Source organism: Gavia stellata, chromosome 5 (assembly GCF_030936135.1).
Source record: "Gavia stellata isolate bGavSte3 chromosome 5, bGavSte3.hap2, whole genome shotgun sequence".
Classification (NCBI taxonomy): Eukaryota; Metazoa; Chordata; class Aves; order Gaviiformes; family Gaviidae; genus Gavia; species Gavia stellata.
The window spans coordinates 1,997,349-2,017,428 of NC_082598.1; the positions used below are offsets into that span (position 1 = coordinate 1,997,349).

Genomic DNA, 20,080 nt, shown 5'->3' on the forward strand with positions numbered 1-20,080 from the left:
CTGCAGATTTATGCTTTGAACAATGAGATAAAGCAAAAGCAGATAACACACAGCCCCTCTGGGCTCAGTTTAATTCTTATTTCACTTTTGCTTTGAATCACTGTCAGATCCACAGCTTTCTCCATGAAGAGCTTCCCACAGAGCATTAACAGTCTGTCCAGGCTAATGTCAGATGGGTAAGTTAGCCTTATCAAAATATCTGCTGGTCCCTACTGCTTCTCCCGATGGACCTTAATTACAGAGCAATTAAAAGTATTATTCCAATCATTTTAACCTCACACATTTTGAAAATAGGCATTACACCCACTGAGGGATTTCTCATGGTCTCAGCGACAAGACTTGTTGGGCTTGACCTCTGAAATGACACATTTCCTGCTTATTGGAAAAGTTGGCAAAGTTGCAGGTGCCAAAAAAATCATTTCATTAGAAAGCCAGTAATTATATGAATTAGCACACAAGAAAACCTCCTCTGTAGAGGTTACATGTAATATTGAGGCAAGGTCGGTGCCTTGTTTCAATATCATATGCACTCAGAAAACAAGTAAAATTGGTAGGTAAGTTTGATATAGGTAACTATTCTACCAGAACCCACTAGAGATAAAACTGGAGCAACTGGCTTCCAACTGCCCCCACCACCTGCCTTGCACAAGCACACGCTTTCTTTTTGAGAGTTCACAGACTGCCAAGTACAGCTACAACATAATCCAGTACTCAGTATGCATCCCTTGAGGATTAATGCTTAAGAACCTCTAAAAGACAAGGAAGTTTTCAATTGTGTTAAGAATTTGCTTTATTGAAAAAACAAATGAGTAAGAGAGGACTGTCACTGAGACTAATTATACTTGATATCACTGTGCTTGGTTTCCCTCACTCAGAGGGATCGCTTCATCCTGCCTCAAAACACAGCCACTAGTAGGATGCAATGATGTAACACACAGGAATTAAAAAAAAGGATGTAGAAAAAAAAATATTATTACATTTCCCACCATTTTCCATGGGATTAACCTCCATTCTCATTAGATACTCATTTATCTACTTTTTTTTTTTTCCCATTTGCTAGAGAGCTCCTCCAAGACAAACAGCAATTTATTTGTTCCCCGAGAACCCCAGGCCTGAAAGATGCAGCCATCTGTCAGTGGGAAGGAGCTCTCCGTAAACGGCTGCTTTCTCATCAAACCCTTTCTAGACCTTAATTTGCCACCTAAATTATCAAATGAAACCAAACAGCCTTTAGTTACATGTATATGCAAAGTCTTAGCGCAAGATAGAGAGAGCACAGCAAGTAGGTCAATCAACAAAGCAGCTTTCGTGCTCTGAGAAGTGCTTCCCGTGACCCCAGGTGTTCATACCTGTTTTGCCAAGAGACTTCTCTAGGGAAAGAGAGCTCATGTAGACTTCACAAAATGCATAGCAGAAGGTCTACTGAAGCATCACTACCATATAATTCAAACTCCCAAAGAAAAGGGACAGAGGGCATTTCCTTCCTTGGACAGCCACCACGCCATTCCTGAAGACCATGAAGTTCAGACCTATGCTTATTAGACCCCACAGAAGGACACCAAACCTCCCTCGTTTGTTGAGGTTCAGTTTGGGGTCCAAAACTGCTTGAAGCACTCAGATCTTGACAGCTGTCTCCAGGATAAAAATGGGCCACTCGGATTTTGCTCTTTTTTTCCCCTAGGTCTCACCTTCTTAGAAGAAACTCGTCAAAAGGTGTCTGGAAAAATTAAATTACACCAGCTGACCACTCTGTACCCCCAACCTTACCAACCTCTTCAAAAAAGGCTTCTAACAACTTGAAAAGGGGACAACGGGAAGGCAGAAAAGCATGCAGGAGGGATCATCTCATCAAAGTTCAGAGCAGGTACCCAACTCACAGATGCTTACCCAAGAGTCCAGACACCCTCTATATTCAATGGAGCATGACAACCAAGGTAATTGCCCTCAAGAGCAGAAGAGATTCAGCCCTTCAAAAGTAAGAAATTCACAAAGGATGGGAAAAGTGAACCTAAAATACCTGTTCTGGAACCAGAACTGCTTGTTGCTGGAGGTAGCAAAATGGGTAGGCAGAATTACAGGTTTTGGGTACACAGTGAAACCAGACTGAGTTATAGTGCTCAATTTAAATTGTTTCATTATACTACCATAACCATAGTGTGAAAGTACTTACCCCATCCCAACTGCAACCACAGTGCACTCTCCTTAAACCTGTTTTGTAGCTGCAAAAAGCAGAATCACTAACTCAATCAAGTTCACTCATATACCCCCACTTTGGAGATACACAAGAAGTAGGTTTGAGAATTCTGTCTTTTTTCTGTATTAATGCCAGTGTAAAAAACAATAGTTTGGTCTTGCATTATACACAGGGGGTTACCCAGCTTAAAAAAAATAAACTATGTATATACACACACTATAGGCTTAAATGGAGATTTGAGAAAGGTGAGGATTATTGTTAGAACATGGAAACATACCCAAAGGAAGAGAAATTTTAACTAAACAGAACTGGATGGATGATCTCCACCCAACAGGATTTTCCTCCAAAAAGAGGAAAACAAAACAAGCTGAGGCATAACTAAATCCACCAAAATGATCAGCAGAATCACCTGTTTCTTCTGTCCTACCAGAATAAGTTCTCTTCCAAGTGACCTCAACTCAGGACCTCCTGGTGCAGCTGCCTGGAGCCCAGGAGCCATGTTCACCCTCAAATATCCCGAGCACATCCTGTCCCAGACATCACGCCCCAGAGCGGTAGGCTGGAAAGCACACACTTATGGAAACCTACCAAATACCAACTCTGCAAAGCTTTCTAGGGCAAATTAGCCTCATGAGAGAGGGGTGTTTCAATGTTTGTCTGGATCCATTTCTGAGCCTCAATTTCCCTACCGTCTTTGGTTGTTTAAGTAGCATTCTCAATGCGTGACAAAAATGGCCAGTCTCCATTCTCCACATCCCATTCCCTTTTGCATGTGAAGTATCCTCTCCTTCCCTCCAAAAATTATCGTTAGGTAGCGAAGGCCCTTTGCATCCATTTATGAATTTCAGAATCAAAATTATGAAAATCTAGAAAGAGAGCTCGCAAACTACATACAACAGCCTCTGCATCACCACAAACGCACACTGCAGGATTCCCCACGCTGCCAAACACACTCCAAGACGCATTGCGTTGCACTTAACACTAAATCTCTGCTAAGGTAAGAGCGCACCAAGCCTTTAATGTGTACTATTGTTTTTATTCTGGCATACGTGCTTACGTCCTCTTTAAACAGCAGCTCTAGCATCTGCAAGGTGCACTGCATCCTCAGGTAATATTGTGATTTTCATTCCCTTTTATCATGACACAGTGATGGCTAACAGTCTTTTTGGAATTGCGACGTTCTCCTGTTAGCAGATTACCTCCCCAGGCTGAGCTCCAGGTCGAGGTTGGTGACTTTTGAAAATTGATCTCAGGCTCGATCTGAACCTGTGCTTTTACAAGGGAAAGTATAATCTTCAGTGCAATGGTGTAAGAACAGCTGCTTTATTGTCTGCGGTTCTCTTGGGCACACATCCAAAAGGTACTCAAAATGAATGACACGATACATCTTAGCCTTATGTTTTTGAAAAAAGCTAGTTGATTTAAAAGGAAAAGATTATTTAAAGTTGCATCGGGTCTTTCCCCCCCTGCCCCACCACCACAGTGTGGACTCAGTTCACCACTAGCTACAGTGACCACTTCGGCTCCCTGTGTTTTCAGAATTGTTTGCACATGTATTTTCATCTTATGCTACTCCACCTCAAAAAAAAAGAAAAAAGAAACAGGAAAGGAAAAGGCAGCTGCCCTTCACTGAAAGCAAAACACCAAGTTTTCTGGCCAACAGGCAGAATTTAAGATCACCAGTAGAAATATTTCTTCTAAAGGATTTCCCACAGCTATGAGCTCAATATTTTATGAAAGCAGGGAAATGGAGTAATGCTGGACAACACTAAATGAAACATAAATTGGCCAGAAACCCAAAAGCCTGTTACAAACAGGGTAATAACTAAGGAAAAACTACAACACCTTGCTCAGAAAAGGTCTTCTTGAGTGCAGCCACTGAAGAACTGCGGTGTGAGCCCACCCAGCTCAAGCTGCAGCTTATTTCCTCCACAAAGCATTAATATTTGCTCTCTCATCTACTCACCTGCATTTTTTTCCATGAAGACTTGTAGGGATTTTCCTTCTGAGAAGACTACATCACTGGCAAGTTTGACTGAAACCAGTTCAGGGTCTCACCAGCTACTAGAGGGAGATGGAAGACTGACAGGTGTGGATGCCCTGATGTCTAATAAAAAGCAAGTTTCTGCTATGGATTTAACAGAGCTCAGTTGGGCAATCAATCAACTGTGAGACACAAATCCACTGGAAACCTGGCTTCGTTACTTCTGCTGTTCACAGAAGAAATTGTTTTCAATCTAAACCTGTCTAATAAACAGTACTTTCAGAAAACAAAGCGCGTATACATTACCTCAGTAACAAAGAGAGTGCGCGGATCAATGATGTCCAAGAAGTGCCTGAATCTGCCATAAAATGAAGTCTGGAAGACAGGAAAAAAAAACAAAACAAAACGTGTTCAGTTAGAAATTGCCTTTCACCTGCTGCAGAGAAAGGTTTTATTTCCTCTGCAGAACTAAGAAACAGTATAGAAGCTATTCACTGGTAATTTGTGATAGGAAGTCTGAAAGGAAAAGATGAGGACGTGGACCCTGCTAATAGCAGCGTTGCTGTTAACAGGATACCAATATAGATGCTTTAATAAAGGGATACTATCAAGCTGCTAAAACAGCCTTTACTTTTTCCCAAAAAAAGACATACTCCCTGCTTAACCCTCCCTATGGGACTCCTGGGAGATGTCTCAGGCCACAAAAACCCGACGTGCAGCTCCAGACCTCCCACACCGAGCAATGCTGCCAAAGGAATTCCCGCCCTGCAATGTCTTTAACACGGTCCCCATGCTGCTTGTCCTCATCCCCGCTAGCGCCCATCTCACGGGTCCAGCAGCACCACACGGTGCCTGATTTTGGGGAGAGACCAGCGTGAAGAAACTCCTCCACCTGTACACTGCTGTAAAAAAAGTTATGTGAAATTATAGTTTCTAATGCTCTAAAAAGAGTTTAAAGTCTCAACAAAGGAGCAAGTAGTTTTCTCCTTGATGGGAAGAATGAGAAAGGTAAAAGACAAGACTAAGTATAAACCCAGTTTTATGTCTTACATTCTCTGCAGAATTATCCAGGCACTAAACTAGAGCTGGGTTTCATTGTGCCGGTCCCTACGCAAACACAGAGCAGAAGGTGGTCTGTGAACCTTAACATATGTAAAAGAAACCATAACTTTATAGCTTGGGCTTGTTCTTAGTGGCACATTTGGAAAAATCCAATCTAGATGTGCACACATAGGGATAACGCTGTGCAAATGCTGGTGAAGATGCCTTCGTCGGGAGCAGCAAAAGTGTCTGAAGGATGAGAAAGGGATCCAGAGAACTGGAAACAGAGTTTGAAAGAAAGGGAAAAGCATCTGTGAAATAGGCTGGAAAGATCCTGGGCAGCTCCAAAGGAAAGGAGAACAGTTTTGATCCAGTATTTAGAAATAAATAAATAAATAAAGATTGAATTCAGGCAAGCCCAAAGCACCGGACCATGAAATATTGATCTATGAAGAGCACTCAGGATACATGTACATCATCACTCAAACATCAGTCTGGATTCTTTCACCGGGATGCAGATGTAGGCTGTGAGTGCCAGCGCTGCCTAAATGCTCATCCAGACATCGGCAAGGCCAAACGGACACGGGCCAGCCCGGTCCAGCGGCTGCTCTCTCTCCCGTGGCTTCTCCCCAGCAGAATTTGCACCAGGAATTTGCAGCCCATTGCGGATGCAGGAAGGACATAGGTCACAGACCTCCAGGTGCTCTTGAATATTGGGACCCGTTTCCCCGGATGCTCTCCAGCCATGTGCTGGCAAATCTCTCTTTGGGTTTGTAATGCAGAAGCATGCTATAAATAAAGGAGTGGAATATGGATAGAGCAGTGAGAATGGCATTTAGTCACAGCCTGGCATAATTTTATGAAACATGCTGGTTCCTCTCTACCGAATCTATCGAGCACAGAGAAATACCAATAATACTGCACACTTATTCAGGCAGAAATCCCTCTCTAATGGCAGCTTCCAGCAACACTGCTGTCCACTACCTCATGTTGCAACACCCTGTTCTCAGCTGCTTACAAACCTCTCTGCTGTTGTTTTGCCATGCTCTGCACTAAAGAAAACCCCCCAACTAAACAAAATAGCTTCACATAACTTCAGAAAAAAAGCCCAGTGGTTTTTAATTAGCATTGATTTAATTAACAGTAATTCTGGTACTTTCTAGCTTTTGCAAGCTTGACATTTTGCTGCCTTACTTTTATTTTCAATATAAAGATGTCTGCAGATGCCACTGTCCTCCACATCGCTACTGCCCGATGCTTGCCAGTGGTGCAGGGAGTGACATGACTAACGCATGACTCACTTGGTCCCTCGTCACGTTATCCTGAGCGCTCCCACATCCTGAGCGCTCCCACGTACCATCGTCCCTCTCCCACTGCCCATCCTTCTGCACTTGCTCAACGCCGAACAGCAGTAAGAGAATCCGGAGCAGTTTTAAGTACATGGTTTAAAACAAGAACAGAAGGGGGGGGGTTAAATTTAAGTGGTCTCGACTTCTCCCCTGCCTTCATCGTTGTGATATGCATTTCACGGTGAGAAAAACAATATTAAATAGAATTAAATAGGACATCAGTATTTTACACTGGTGTCAGTGACAGTACAAGGAAGGGGGAATGAGACCAGAAGTTCAAATGTGCATGATGTAAATGTTATTTTAGAAGTACAGACTTAAATCTGCAAAGCTGCAGAGGCTCTCAGGAAGCCGGTCCCGTAGCCCAGGGTCGTTGTTCGTTTGGCTCAGGTACAATGCTGGTCTCCTGCTCTGATCCTTGCCTGATGCACCTCAGCACCGCCCAGCCAAGGACACGTTTCAGCAGCTCAAACCCATCCTGCTGCAATCCCGTTCCCACGTCCCCTCCTTCTCTCCTGCCTTGTGCCAGCGCTGACACTCACCCGATGCTGCAACCGTCTGATCGGGGAGCTAAGAGTGCCAAAAGTCTAATCCTTAAATGAGGGATTCGTTTTCAGGTGGTGGTGTTGCCTGAACCCGTTCCTTCTGTGGTCAGACAAGCCCCAGGGCAAGGGCAGGACCATTCGAGCAGGGTCAGAATAACAGCCCTGACTCAGGCTCCCATGGAGCAAAACAAATTAAAAATAAAAAAGCCTATTCTACCATGCAGAGCTGCTGACCATTCCTTCAAATAGTTATTGCCAACATTCATATCTTTAAGTACACATACACACAAAACCAACCAGAAATGCTGCAACCCAGTAAGGGAAGAAGTGCTTTTCCAGCCTCATGAAACTTCAAAGATCTGTATGAAAAAGTCTAGGGGCTTTCTGAAGGCTTTCTCCGAGAAGCAAAATCGCTTTATCCTCCTAGCCTTCTACCTGGAAAAAAAAAATCTGAATATACAGGCTAGCCTAGGAACCAAGAAAATTAGCACGAACAAGCAGCAGGCACTGTGCTATGGGCTTGCTAGGAGACGATGGCCAAAGCATCCTTTTCTCAGATACCACAAGGCACTTCATGGTGCAAGGTCACCTAGGGCCAACTGCTGGTCTGCCGGCAGACAGGACTATTTCAGTGCTTGCGTCTTCCATCTCCTCTCTTAAAAAAATTAAGGAATTACCCTCTTGCTATGGCTACTTCAAAGAAAGGACAACGTGAAGGCAGACGTCCTTCTTCTCTAGGCTGAAACACAAGGCAGAAGCCAGTTCTCAGGAATGTCCCTGACCATCGGGGATGCCCAAGGAGACCAGGCGGGGAGACCCGAGCTCGAGTCCATCCTCCCTCCCCTAAAGCAGGCAACAAGACCCAACTCATCGGCTGTGGTTTCCACTTTCTTTTTGCATTACCATGAGCTCTCTAAAATGCAATTACGTAAACATGCTTTTCCTTGTTGCTCTTATGAGCCGCCTGGAAGTGAAAAACCCCTCTTCAAAGTCTCCCACGAAGGGGATTCTGGTGCTCAACCACTACCCAACCTTTCCAGCAGAAGGGCTATTGTCATCCTGAGTCTCCGTCAGGGTGATTGAAGCCCAAATCTGCCTGCTCTCTTTCCCAGATCCCAAGAAACAGGGTGAGGTGCAATCCCATGACAGTGAGTTATCCTTTAACGCATCCTGATCAGCTCTGCATGCTCACAGGTCGGCTCGACGACATCCCTCATCACCACCACGGGACCGCACAGCAGAAGACAAGCCATTAACAAACTTCTCGCTCTGCTGCCTCTAGTCCAAGTTTCTTCAAACGAGGCAACTGCATTAAACCTCATTCACTCCCACGTCCCAGCCAAGATTTTAAAGATCAGCTTTGTTAATCAAGCAACTGGGAAAAAAAAAAAAAACATTCTAATTGGTAAAAAAGCACTTTCCCCATCGTGCTTCTCCCCCTCACGCGCACACAAGCTGGGCTTGCTTGCAATTGAAAAAACTAGGGGGAAAAAGAAGCAAATAAAGCTCAGCCTTGGACAGGGGAGAGCAACATCGAAGCGAGAGGAGTGGCAGAGTGGGATGGGTGGAAGTGCCCAGTTCTGCATCTAAAACACCTCAAAGTCAATTCATGGTGCCATGCCTTGTTTCATGAAAAAACAGCCCAAAAAAGTAGATGAGTTTGAACAAGTTTGGTGGGTTTTTTTTAAATTCTGATGAATGAGAACCTCATTTTTCCACAACAAAAGCTCTCTGCGGTCTCACTGAGAACCACATAAAATGGAATCAAATTCAAACCAAGAGCAAAGTTGTCTTCTTGAGGCTGCATCCAAACATCACCACTGCGTATCTGACTGCTCAGCCCTCCTAAGCAGCAGCGTATTTACCACGACTGTACAGCCCCTGAGCAAAAAATATCCATTGTTTTTACTGCCATCCAGCCACGGGACTTTGTTTTTTTTCCTTTTCAGATGACTACTGAATGCTGCTTGACTGCTAGACCTTGCCAGTTGCCTTTCCATCATCCAGGTCAGTTCCCTACTTCTCCTGACTAGAAGCCATCAGATTTTTATTTTTTAATTAGTGTCAAGATTTTTAATTGTTTTCACACAGCTGCATACAGAACAACAGGCAAAAAAACCCCAAATCCTAACCATTCGGAAATTTAGGGGCAAATTAAATCTGGTCCAGTTGTTGCGCCTCAACCGTAACTCAAGACGCCTTCATGAGCATAACCACAAAACTGAACTCACAGATCAGGATTTTGCTCTCCAATCCCGCTTCAAATACTCTCCTGCAAATACCAAGTTTCTACAGGGTAAGTAGGAAATCAATAGCCAAAATACAACAGACTGTTTTGCAGACTGACCACAGACAAGAAGCCTTCAAGAAGGGCTTTGGAGCTAACGAACTAAAAAAAAATTGGTTCCCACAGTGGGGCTACGAGGACTCAAGCCAGAGACCCCCTGAACGCCTTTACTTTCATTTACATGTTGACATTTTACACGCCTCACTTGCGCTCGGGCTTCACTGAGCACTGCAGCGCTTTGTGTGATGGGAGCATCGTGTTTAACTGTGAATAAAAGTGATGAAAAATAAATAAATAAGAACACAACAAAATTCTTTCACCTTAAAATACATTCAACTCCCAAATTATTTTCCAACACCAAATGAATCCATTGCACATTACTGTTGTCTTTGAGCACTCCAAAGCCAAGGGACTGGGCAGACACTGACCTGACCTTCTCAGTTTTCTTCCAGGACCTTTGGAGAGGAATGGAGAAGCCCCTATGAAGAAGCTAATTAAAACCGTTGGAAGAAATAAATTCAGAAACATCTTACAGAGATATTTTTCTCATTCCTTTCTCTTTATTATAAAAAAACTATTTAAAATTTGGTGTTAGTCTAGATCAGACCAGACACTGCCACGTCATACTGGGGTTTCTACAGCAAAGAAACAGAGGCGTCACTGAAAGCCTCAGCCTTGGGAAAACAAGACACTGACCTCAGGTGAAGCATAATATTGCAGTTTCTAGTTTTTATACTTTTCTCCTGTAACTGCTTCAAGTTGTGCCATTGCTAACAAGCATTTACTTCCCAGGGTTATAACTGCTTTCTTTTTAAGCTCTGTTAGTTAGAGGGCTTTAGGACACACAAAGCAGCTGGAGCTCTTGTACATAACAAAATTATCTCAGCAAAATAGTGCTAAAACAAACTCCTGGGGTGCAGGACAAGCAGGGAAAGGCCAGGCATTGTGGCAAGTACTTGCCCATGGTCCATATTGTAAATCTTTATACTTAAGGAACCACTTTCTGCGGGTCCTCATGGTGGAGCATCCTGTTATTCCTGCAACTCAGACGGCCAAGGCACTGCTCAGCCCTTCTCCCGCCAGCAACTGCCTTGTCCCAGGCTCTGGCAAACACATGCTCATTCCTTAATTCATTATCATAAATCCTAAGAAGAGGGAATTTGATTTTGGTTGCCTTTTAGCTGCCATTTCAGTGCTAAAACAATGTTATTCACTGCTCCAGCATGTCTTCTTTTGCTGTACATCATACATGAACTGCTTTATTTTCCCATACTTTTCCCATCCTTCCTCCTCCGTCCTTTCTCCATCACTCCATGCCCACTATCATCTAACAGGGGGAAACCGAGGTATTTCCACCTCCCTCCAAGGTCTGAACTGGACACACCAACACTGCATCCGTCCAGCAAACCCACAGTTGTTAGGACAAGCGAACGGGATGAGAGGATCAAGCCCCGGGGCACAGGAACAGCCAGGCACTCTTCAGTGCACCAGCACAGCAGCAGCCCTACGGCACACTGCAGTCAACCAAACCCAGATTTAAGTGAGAATGCAGGATGGTTCCTGTTTAACAGGATCATTTCCAGCTCTGGCCGTCATATTCATGCAAGGGAAGGAGCTTACAAGATGCCCAGAAGTTTGACCTTCAGCTCCCAAATATCCATCCATGGTCTTTTTTGCCATTTTATTCCTGTAACATCTGTTGTAGTAAACAGTTATCTGGAAGAAAACCGAATAACACAAATTTCCTGTGATTAATCACGGCTATTTTGGGACCACTTCTCACCAGCCTGCAAGCAAGATGAAGTTCTGGAAAGCGGCTGGGAATACTAATTCCCTTACATGGCGCAGCAGTTCGTAACGAGCACGGGAGCGCATTACAGCTCCGGCTCATTTAGGCAGCTGTGCTGCAGGCCATGCAAGATCCAGCTGACTCCGAGATAAGAACTAGAAGGAAACTACTCCTTGCAGGCTCAAGAAACTCGGAGAAGGGTAGTGAGAGACAGGTAAGTGACCATTAGCAAGCACTTGTTTACCACCTTAGAGGGCGAGTATTCCTCGAAAGTGTATGCTGGGCAGCCCTGGGAAGAACAGAAGATATGCACAACTTTACCAATTTAATTACAGTGTGATTTTAAAAAGGATTTAATTAAATCAGAGCAAAAGGCATGCAGACATGGGTGGTTTTTTGAGCTAAAAATCAGGCTTATGTCAACTTTAAATTAATTAGGAAGAGATTTAAGCTAAACCAAACAAAATTAAGAAAATTCAAGCCATTGAGCAACGGGACTCTGGCAAGGTACGGCCAGACACCAGAGCTGTGCAACTGCATGCACTCTTGCGGTCCAGCCCAATTACAAGTTTAGGCTAAAGCTACGGACTCTCGGCCCTTCGACATTTTCAATTTGACTTTACAATATTAAAGGGCCAAGAGTGTGTGTAGGAGTAGCTCCTGCACCTCAGTAACTTTGCTTACCTGCAGTGACAGATCTGCTCATGAACACAGATGGGACATGACATAGAAACCTTTCACAGGCGTTACGTGGCGTAGTAGGGATTTACATCTTGTAGCCCAAGACGCAAACAAACAAACTCCCTGTTTAAAATCCAATCCTGGCTGACAGAGATGTAAAAAAGCCAAGGGATGGCTTTTTTGGCAGGTTCTGTGAAGTTAACAGACAAACATCAAACCAAAAGGTGTCTGTATTTCCTCTTCTCCTCTGCAATTCGTCTTTAAGGGTATGTTTGCAGGACCCAATAGATTGCATAGGATAAACAGGGTCAGCCCGTCTTCAGGGGTGAGAAAGCCACATTTGGTGACACCAAACACCATGTAGTGCATGCCAACCTCATCTCAAACAGTTCATACGCGCTGGGCCAGACCTGCACATACACAAGACTTAAAGCAGTTGCAAAACAACCTTAAACATCCTTCCGCAACCTTTCAAGAAAATCCTTTCTCCATAATGATGACCCTTTAGGGCAGAAGAGTTTCACTCACTTTTTAAAGTGGAGAATAACGTTACACTGAGCAGCATGAGCAGAAACTTCTGCGTTAACTTTATGCTGTGAGGCTATAGCTCTGGTTCCTCCCGCTGCCTGTACCTGGGCTTTCAGCAATCATGGTGTGCAAGCAGCAAGCCATTAAGCTCCTGAGCAGCATATCTAATCAACAGTGTCTTTATCTGTGTGTTATTGCAAGGGTTATCTTGGACATAGAAGGCACAGGGGGTAATAAACCCTGGTTGTGCTTTAAACTTACCAAATTAAACTATAAGAAGAGCAAGAAATAACGGCTTTTAGCGGTAATGCCCTTATAGGACATTTCTGAGATTAGCATGTGTTGAGTTTCAACATTTAAAATCTCTGCAAGGTCAAGCTCTGACAACAGCACATCTCTAACGATGCTGTTACTATCGCAGTCATAGAAATGGCATGTTTGGCCAACAGAATAAAACATCCTAAGCGCATCATGTACTCCATGACCTCCACGCTGAGCTGCTCAAGGGATAAAAGATAAAAGATTTTCATAGTTCTGGTTTGGGTTTATTCCCCTTTACTTCCTTCTCCTTCCCCTGAAAGATCTAAGATGTGACTTCTTTTTTTGTTATTATTTCCTACTTCGCAAAGAGGACAAAGCATGCTCATGAGTTCTGCTTGTTGCGATGACCACCCTCGACTTCGGCTGCGGAGGAAGTCAGCTCACTTCTTGTTGGGTTTTCCCCCTGCCTGCAGTCCTCCCACACTAGCTGAGACAACCTCGTGTTACCTTTTAGAGGGCTGACCCCAATAAAAAACACTGGTTTAATTGGTGCTATCTTCCTGCAGCAGTTAACACCCCCAGTTAGCAAACAACCGCACCCACACTTTATTTAGACCCTTGCTGGAAAGGTTTCTTCAGCTCTTCTGATGGGAAAAAAAATGCATTTATCTTGCCCAGGGTAAATGCCTGGAATACAGGCAAAGACCCCAAAGCACGAGAAACACACATTTAGTGCTCTGACTCTAGAAGAGGGAGCACTTATCAAATCCTTAAAGAAAAAAAAAAAAAAAAAGGAGTATGCCTAACAAATTAGAACTACTCGTCAGAAAATTAAGTCCTTATCACATACTCAAGCCTAATGACCTCATTTCTTGTTTTACCTAAAAATAGCCTGCTTCCATGGGAAGGCAGAGCTCTTTTCAGCAAAGCAACGGGGGGGGGGGGGGGGGGGGGGGGGGGGGGAAGGTGACTCGACACAATGCCACTTGCCCGAAGATCAAGAAAAACAAGTGAACTGCAAAACAAGGGATGGGGAAAAAGGAATTTAATAACCTCCAGAGGTGTTGCTGGGGACGGACGTCTCCCGCCTGCTGTCCTAAATTCTGCTCAGCCACTTTCCGGGGGCTCTGGGTCACGGCGGGGGAAGGAAACCACCGCGTCTCCTCTGAACCAAATCCCCAGGCAGCCGAGTTCGCTCTCCAAGGTTTTTGTTCCTAACACACAACTTTTCCTTGTTTTCCCCCACAGGGACAAAGTTGCTTAGTACAGCTCCCTGCATCTCTCCCAGCCCCAGTTTTAGTCAAATCTCCCTTTAAATAGCCCCAGACCTGCTCCCAGCCAGCATTTCAGAGAAGTAAATGCTGTCATCACACGGGGCTACGTCTAGAATTTAAACAACCATCCGAAGCGTCACTAATCCTTTCCAAAACAAGTAAGGCATCCTTTGTCAGCTAGACCACTAAAGGCGATATCTTATAAACAGATAAAACCCTGCAACAGGCCACCGAAAGAACAGGAAAGGCAGAGAGCTGCGGGGGAAATGCACTGAACAGCTGATAGAAAAGGATCGTGGTGTTTAAGGCCCGCCGATCCCTCGGGCTCACATAAGTGTTCTTCCCCAGCACTGGAGACGGTCTGACCCAGAAATGAAGGACCTCGGCTCTGCCAGGTCGTGCGATGGGAGCGGGCACACGGCTGCGGTGCTGATGGGGCAGGCTGCCGCGTCCCAACCCGAGCAGAGCCGACCGCAGGATCCTACCGGGTGCCCTAAGCCCTGGCAACACTCGAGCCTCTCTTGCTCTGCGACCCCACAACACTGCCGGATCCCAGATCGGGCTGTCCAGCCGCGCTTCATACGTGGGCAGATGGAGCAGGAGAAAACAGGGGAGCGCGGGGTGAGAGCCGGCAGGACACCAGCACGACACTGGCACCGCAACCCATCCATCACCTCTCACCAGACCTCCACACTGCTTTGCAGAAAATTTTACAGGAAAGGAATAAAACCATTATAGAAGAGAAAGGGAGTGATTTCCAATGCTCAGTGTGGCCCTCCGACAAAGCGCCCCAGAACCACCCAGCCCAAGGGCACTTTTGCCAATGGGCAACCCTCACCCCGGATCCGGGCTGCGGCGTAAACACACCAGGCTCATCTCCCAGGAGTGGCAGCAAGGAGAGAGAGGACGTCTCCGTTCAAACGCGCACGCAATCATTAACATCCTGCCATACCCCTCGAAACATTTTCTAAATGTTGCTACAAGTGACAGTCGCTCCTTAATGAACAGAACGCACCGATTCTGTGCCTGACTCGCTGCCAAGTGTGCCTCGAATCATCTGTGGTGTCTAGAAGGGAGTAGCGTCTCCTCCTCCTCCTCTCCTTATTAAAAAGCTCTGTCTCCCCAGCCTGAGCATCCCTCAGCTCACGCAGCCGAGCAGGCTCCTGGCGCGGGGAAGTCACCCCTTCCTTGCTGCGGGGGATCTGTCGCTCCGAGGAGGTCCCGCCACGACCTCCCAAACAGGGATGAGGCGGTGGGGGAAGAGGCACCCAGATCCACCACCCGAGAGCTGGCTCCCCATGGGAAATCAGCGACTGGACTCCTCAGTAACCCAAGCGGGTGGCTTTGGTCAAGCCAAGCTCTGCGAGCGGCAATTAGCAAGTCAGATGGTTGGCAAATAGCGGTCCCGTACAGATTTCATGTGGATGGTGGGAAGAGTCTCCTTGGAGACTGCCCCAATAGTGGGAAGCGGGGGGACACCTATTAACAAGCAGTCTCCTGCTACTCATTCTTGATTTGGTAATTGCAATGGCTCATTCCTTTCCAGAGGTGTCTTACTCAGCTCAAAAGCAAGCCAAGGAGGTTTTATGAACCTTGTCAGCTGTATCAGAAGCCTGACACGGCTCCACGAGAACCAAGAGCGGTCTTTGTCAGCCGTGCCACAGCGGGACCCCGCGGACCGCCTGGGAACAGAGGCGGTGGAAGGCGGCAGCGGGGACGAGCTGCGCTGACCCACGCACCGGCTCTCCTCACCCGGGGACAGCTGCTGCGGGCTGCAGGCCTTCCTCGCCATTCCCCAGACATCGGGTACCGAGGACGGGGCGGCTTTGCCGCACGGGCGCCGCTTCCTCACCTCACGGGTCGCCCCAAACCACGTTCCCTCGGCGGCCACCTCAGACACCCCACGCGACGCCATTTCGCGAGCGTCGGCCCCTGCCCAGCCACCACCCTGACACCGCGGAGGCGGCCCAGCGGCCATGGGAGCCCGCAGCACGGCCAGCCCGTTGTGAGGCGGCCGAAGCGCCCACCCGACAGCGGCCCTGGCTCCCACACGCCGCCCCGGGCCCTGCCCCGGAGGCCCCGCTCCCTCCTGGGGCAGCTCCTCACCTCCCCGCAACCTTGGGCTCGCCGCCACCCCGTCGGGGCAGGGCCCAGCCCTCGCACCGTTCTACGGGGGAGGAAGGACGAGGCCGCGCCGTGCGCTGGCACCCAGGACCCCCGCCCAGCCCCGCTCCCCTTGGCGGCGGCCGCGGGGCTCGAACCCGTGGCCCTGGTGTTCCACACCGTCCCCCCCGCCCCGAGCCACAGGGGCACGGCGGGACGCGCCAATCACCGCCCGCCGCGGGAGCCGCCGCGGGGCGGGGGGCGGCGGCTCTGAGTGACAGCCGCGCTGCCCAACGGCAGGGGGGCTGCGCGCCAATCAGCGCGCCGCCCCGGGGGCGGGCGGGGGAAGAGGAGCGGGGAGAGGGGGTCTCTTCTCACGGGGGAGGGGGGGGAACGGCGCCGCGGGGTGGGGGGGGGGCCAGCTCCCGCCGCCCCTCCCTGTCCCTCACCCTCCCGCCGCCGGCGGTACCTGCTCGAAGCGGGGCTTCCCCAGCTGGAACGGGGGATAGTCCGCCGGCTCCGCCATCCCCTTCGCGCGCCGCAAGCGCCACTTTAAACAGCCTCCCCCGCCGCCGGGCCCGCCCCTTGCGGCGCCGCCGCGCTGATTGGCCGCGGCCCACCGCAGCTCCCGCGCGGCACGCCGGGAGATGGAGTCCGCCACCGCCCGGCGCCTCACGGGAGGCGGAGTCCGAGCGGCGGGAGAGAGGGGGCCGCTGGGACAGGGCGGCCACGCCCCTGCCAGCCAATGGGGCGGGCGCGGGGCAGCATGGGAAATGGAGTCCGCGGCGGGGCGAGGCCCGGGGCACGACGGGAAATGTGGTTTGGCGGGAACCTGAGGGGAGCCCCAGAAGGGCGCCGGGGGCAGCACGGAGAGGGGCCTCTCCTCGGGTCGGGGGCGGTGTACGAGGTGCCCCCACCCTTCCTGCGGCGCGGCTGGGCCCTGGGCTGCCTCCCCCTGCCCAGGCTGCCTTTGAGGGGAGCGTGAGGCCCTGAGGGAGCAGCCAAGGGGTTGGTGTAGAGCAGGGCCCCCGTGCTGCTCCCGCACAGGGTAGTCCTGCATGGCGTCAGGGCTCTGCGGGGCCACGCACAGCACGTGCGAGTCTTTCCCCTGCCCCTGTTGCCACTCCTCCCTGTCTGTTCTCCTGTTTGTGAAATAACGGTTGAATTTAGCAACTAACAGAGATGACGGAGGCAACCGGCCGCGCACAGCTGACAGAGGTCGGCTCCTCCTGCCCTGAAAGCACGCACACCTCGTGGCACGCGTCTGACCATGAGGGACTTGCTTCAAAATGTTCTTCCTTATTTGAACGCAAACGCCGTTTCCTCAGTGGCACCGACATGGCAGCCAGAATATGGGTGGTGATAGAGGGTGCGCAGGAACGTGACGTGCAAAGCAGACGTTTGCCTTAATTCTAAAATCGTTTGAGCAAATAATAACACATAGAAAGGTGAAAGCCCCAAAGCTTCTGAAAAAACCCTGAAATTTCATCATTTCCTTGCGGAAATACATATTCTTACTTTGATGGGAACCTAACAATTGCTATTGCCCTTTAAAATATGTGATTAAAAATAAAGAATAGGAAACCTGGAAATAATAAGTTTACTTTGACGCAGACTTATTTGTCCGCTTCCTCAGTGTCACAATTTGTAGAGATAAAGGCAAGGTCGTGCAGGGCTGGGGGCAGACGGGGTGCATACGAAGCGATCTCCAGAATCCTCTTCTCTAGATTAGTGGAATAAGAAGTGTCTGGCCCTTCAAATGCTGGTGAAATTGTTTGGAGGATTAGGATCAATTCTCCGAGGAAGAGCAAAGGGCCAGCAAATAGACTGGAGCTGGGGATGAAGCAGGGAAGGCAGTCAGGGTGTAAGAGGAAGCCTTGGTGCAGCAGAATAAAGGCAACGGATTACAGAGGAGGTCAGAAACAGATTTTCCATCTAAGGAGGAATTAAACGATATACCTGAAAAAACCAAAATCCCTTATTCTTTGCTATACAGGGAAAAATATGAACATCACATTTTGCTGTGGCGATGCTGCTGCTCTGCTTTATGGATGTGGTGCTGATGTTTTCCTGCTCCTTTCCATCTGCAAAACGGATTTCTGTTTTTTAACCTAATTCACTACTGATCCCCTTCACTGAATCTTAAATCTCTTTGCAGCTTCGGGTAGAAAAGGGACAGAAATGGGACCCGGCACAGAGCCTGTCGCAAGTACGATACCTCTGGTCGTGTCCGAAGCGCTTACCCCACCGCAGCTGGCCGTTGGGTGGGCAAGAGGCTCCGTGAGCTGCCGCCTGGGCCGGGAGTTTGCGCCGTTTCCCCAAGCCTCGTGCTGTCTTGCTGTCACTCTGCCTGGTCTCAGACCACCCGCTGCCTTGCAGCCTCAGCCCCTTGGCCACGCTTTCTTGATGGGGAGTTCCACGGTGTCACTCGGGTTATGTGGGAAGAGGTGAACCGTGCCTTACCGGAGCTTTAGCCTGCCGTGGGAACAGATGCTAATACACAGCCCGAGACAGCACGCCAAAGAGCACGTACCTACCCCTTGGACCAGCACAAGGAAGGAGCTTCTACCAGAACAGCAAAGTGGCATTTTCTCATTTCTTATTCATTTTCCGTTAGAGAGACTGTTAAAATCAAGTTGTTCCAACCTGCTCCCTCAGGCTTACAGGCTGCTGGCAGCCAGCATCGCCTCTCCTTTTGCCCTCTCCCTGCCTTGTTCTGTGCAAGCACAAAGAGGCAACCCTCCTCAGGAACAGATAGATGATGAGCAAAGATCCGATCCAACAACAAATCCTGCTCACTGGAGCGTACCTACTACCGTCCTTGTACCGTGACCTCGGAGTTAATGGTTTGCTTACTTTAATTTAAAGGTGGCTGCAGCGCAGACCAGGGAGCACTTGCTGCCCGCTGCCCCAGCTGAGTGACCAGGTCACGGTTCCACCTGGCTTAAACCTCCTTTTGACCCCCCAGCAGAACCACGGCTCTTGCAGCTACATTTTACTGCTTCCCTTCTTATCCCTCCGCTTGCGGTACCGTGTCGATCTGTATCCTGAAGAACAGCGTGTCATTCAGGTTTGCGTTCTTCTAGGCAGGGTCTAACACCGCTTGGAGCCCTAACAGTGTCTTAAAAAGAAAAATAAAGTCATTTTGCTGTGACTAATACTTTACAAGGCAACTCTTCTAAAGGTTTCATCCTGCACTTCGCAACACAGCAAAATCTCTCTTATAAATATGGATGATAACCCAAATCCCTCCGTCTCCACGCAAGGGAAATCCCCCTCCCTCCCCTTACAGCTAGAGCCAGATAATTGATACAATCCCTAATGTTGACACACTGAATGTTTTGTAACAACAGAGGGGAGAGAATCTGTTTATCTAAAACCACATTTGGAGTGACATAAGACTATCACTTTTTTGGTTAAATACCAGAAAGAATATCAATTCTTTGGCTGATATCAATCTAACCAGATCCATTTAGACTGACAACTCTCATTTCCCTGGTTTGGGGAAGAAGGGGGGGGGGTTTGCTTCCCCAGATCAACGACTGTTCAGTCAACACAGATGTTTCCTTCCATCTTGATGGGGGGAGGAACAAGCCCCCCCAGCCATGGAGCGACCTCATCTAGAAACCCAGGGAGATTTGGGGGGCTGAGAGGGCCACGCCACACGTGACAGCTGGGTGCGGGGCTGGGCTGCCTGCTGGCTCGGGGAGAAAGTCACAGGAACATTTCTTGTCGGCTTCCATCTGTAAAGCCAGATTTTAAGAAAACTTGCGGTGGGCAGCAAAACTCAAGGCTTTGAACAACAAACCCAGCCAGTTCTTCCTGCAGGGACGGGTATTTGCATCAGTCCCGAGCCTGTGCTTAAGCTTTCAAGCAGGCAGAGACAGCCGATATAATCACGTACAGCAGTTTTAGCAGGACTAAGGTCTTAAAATCCTTTTCTTTTTTCCTTTCCTGACTTGATGGATTCCAGTTCCCCCAGCCTCCCAATGACTGCTGCTCTGCCCTACCCCTGTGCCTCTGCAGCCAGGGGAAGCCCACGCT

The 20,080-nt window shown here is 48.3% G+C and overlaps 1 protein-coding gene across 1 annotated transcript in view; it reads right to left on the bottom strand.

The window, feature by feature from the left end:
• SFXN5 (sideroflexin 5) overlaps positions 1 to 17,376 on the bottom strand; it is a 106,246-nt gene extending 88,870 nt beyond the window's left edge. The window contains exons 1-3 of the mRNA XM_059817851.1: positions 17,306 to 17,376; positions 16,506 to 16,707; positions 4,485 to 4,553 (exon numbers count right to left, since the gene is read on the bottom strand). Coding sequence (XP_059673834.1) covers positions 4,485 to 4,553; positions 16,506 to 16,707; positions 17,306 to 17,376 — 342 coding nt within the window. The remainder of the gene's footprint in view (positions 1 to 4,484; positions 4,554 to 16,505; positions 16,708 to 17,305) is intronic.
• Between the last annotated feature and the right edge of the window lie 2,704 nt (positions 17,377 to 20,080).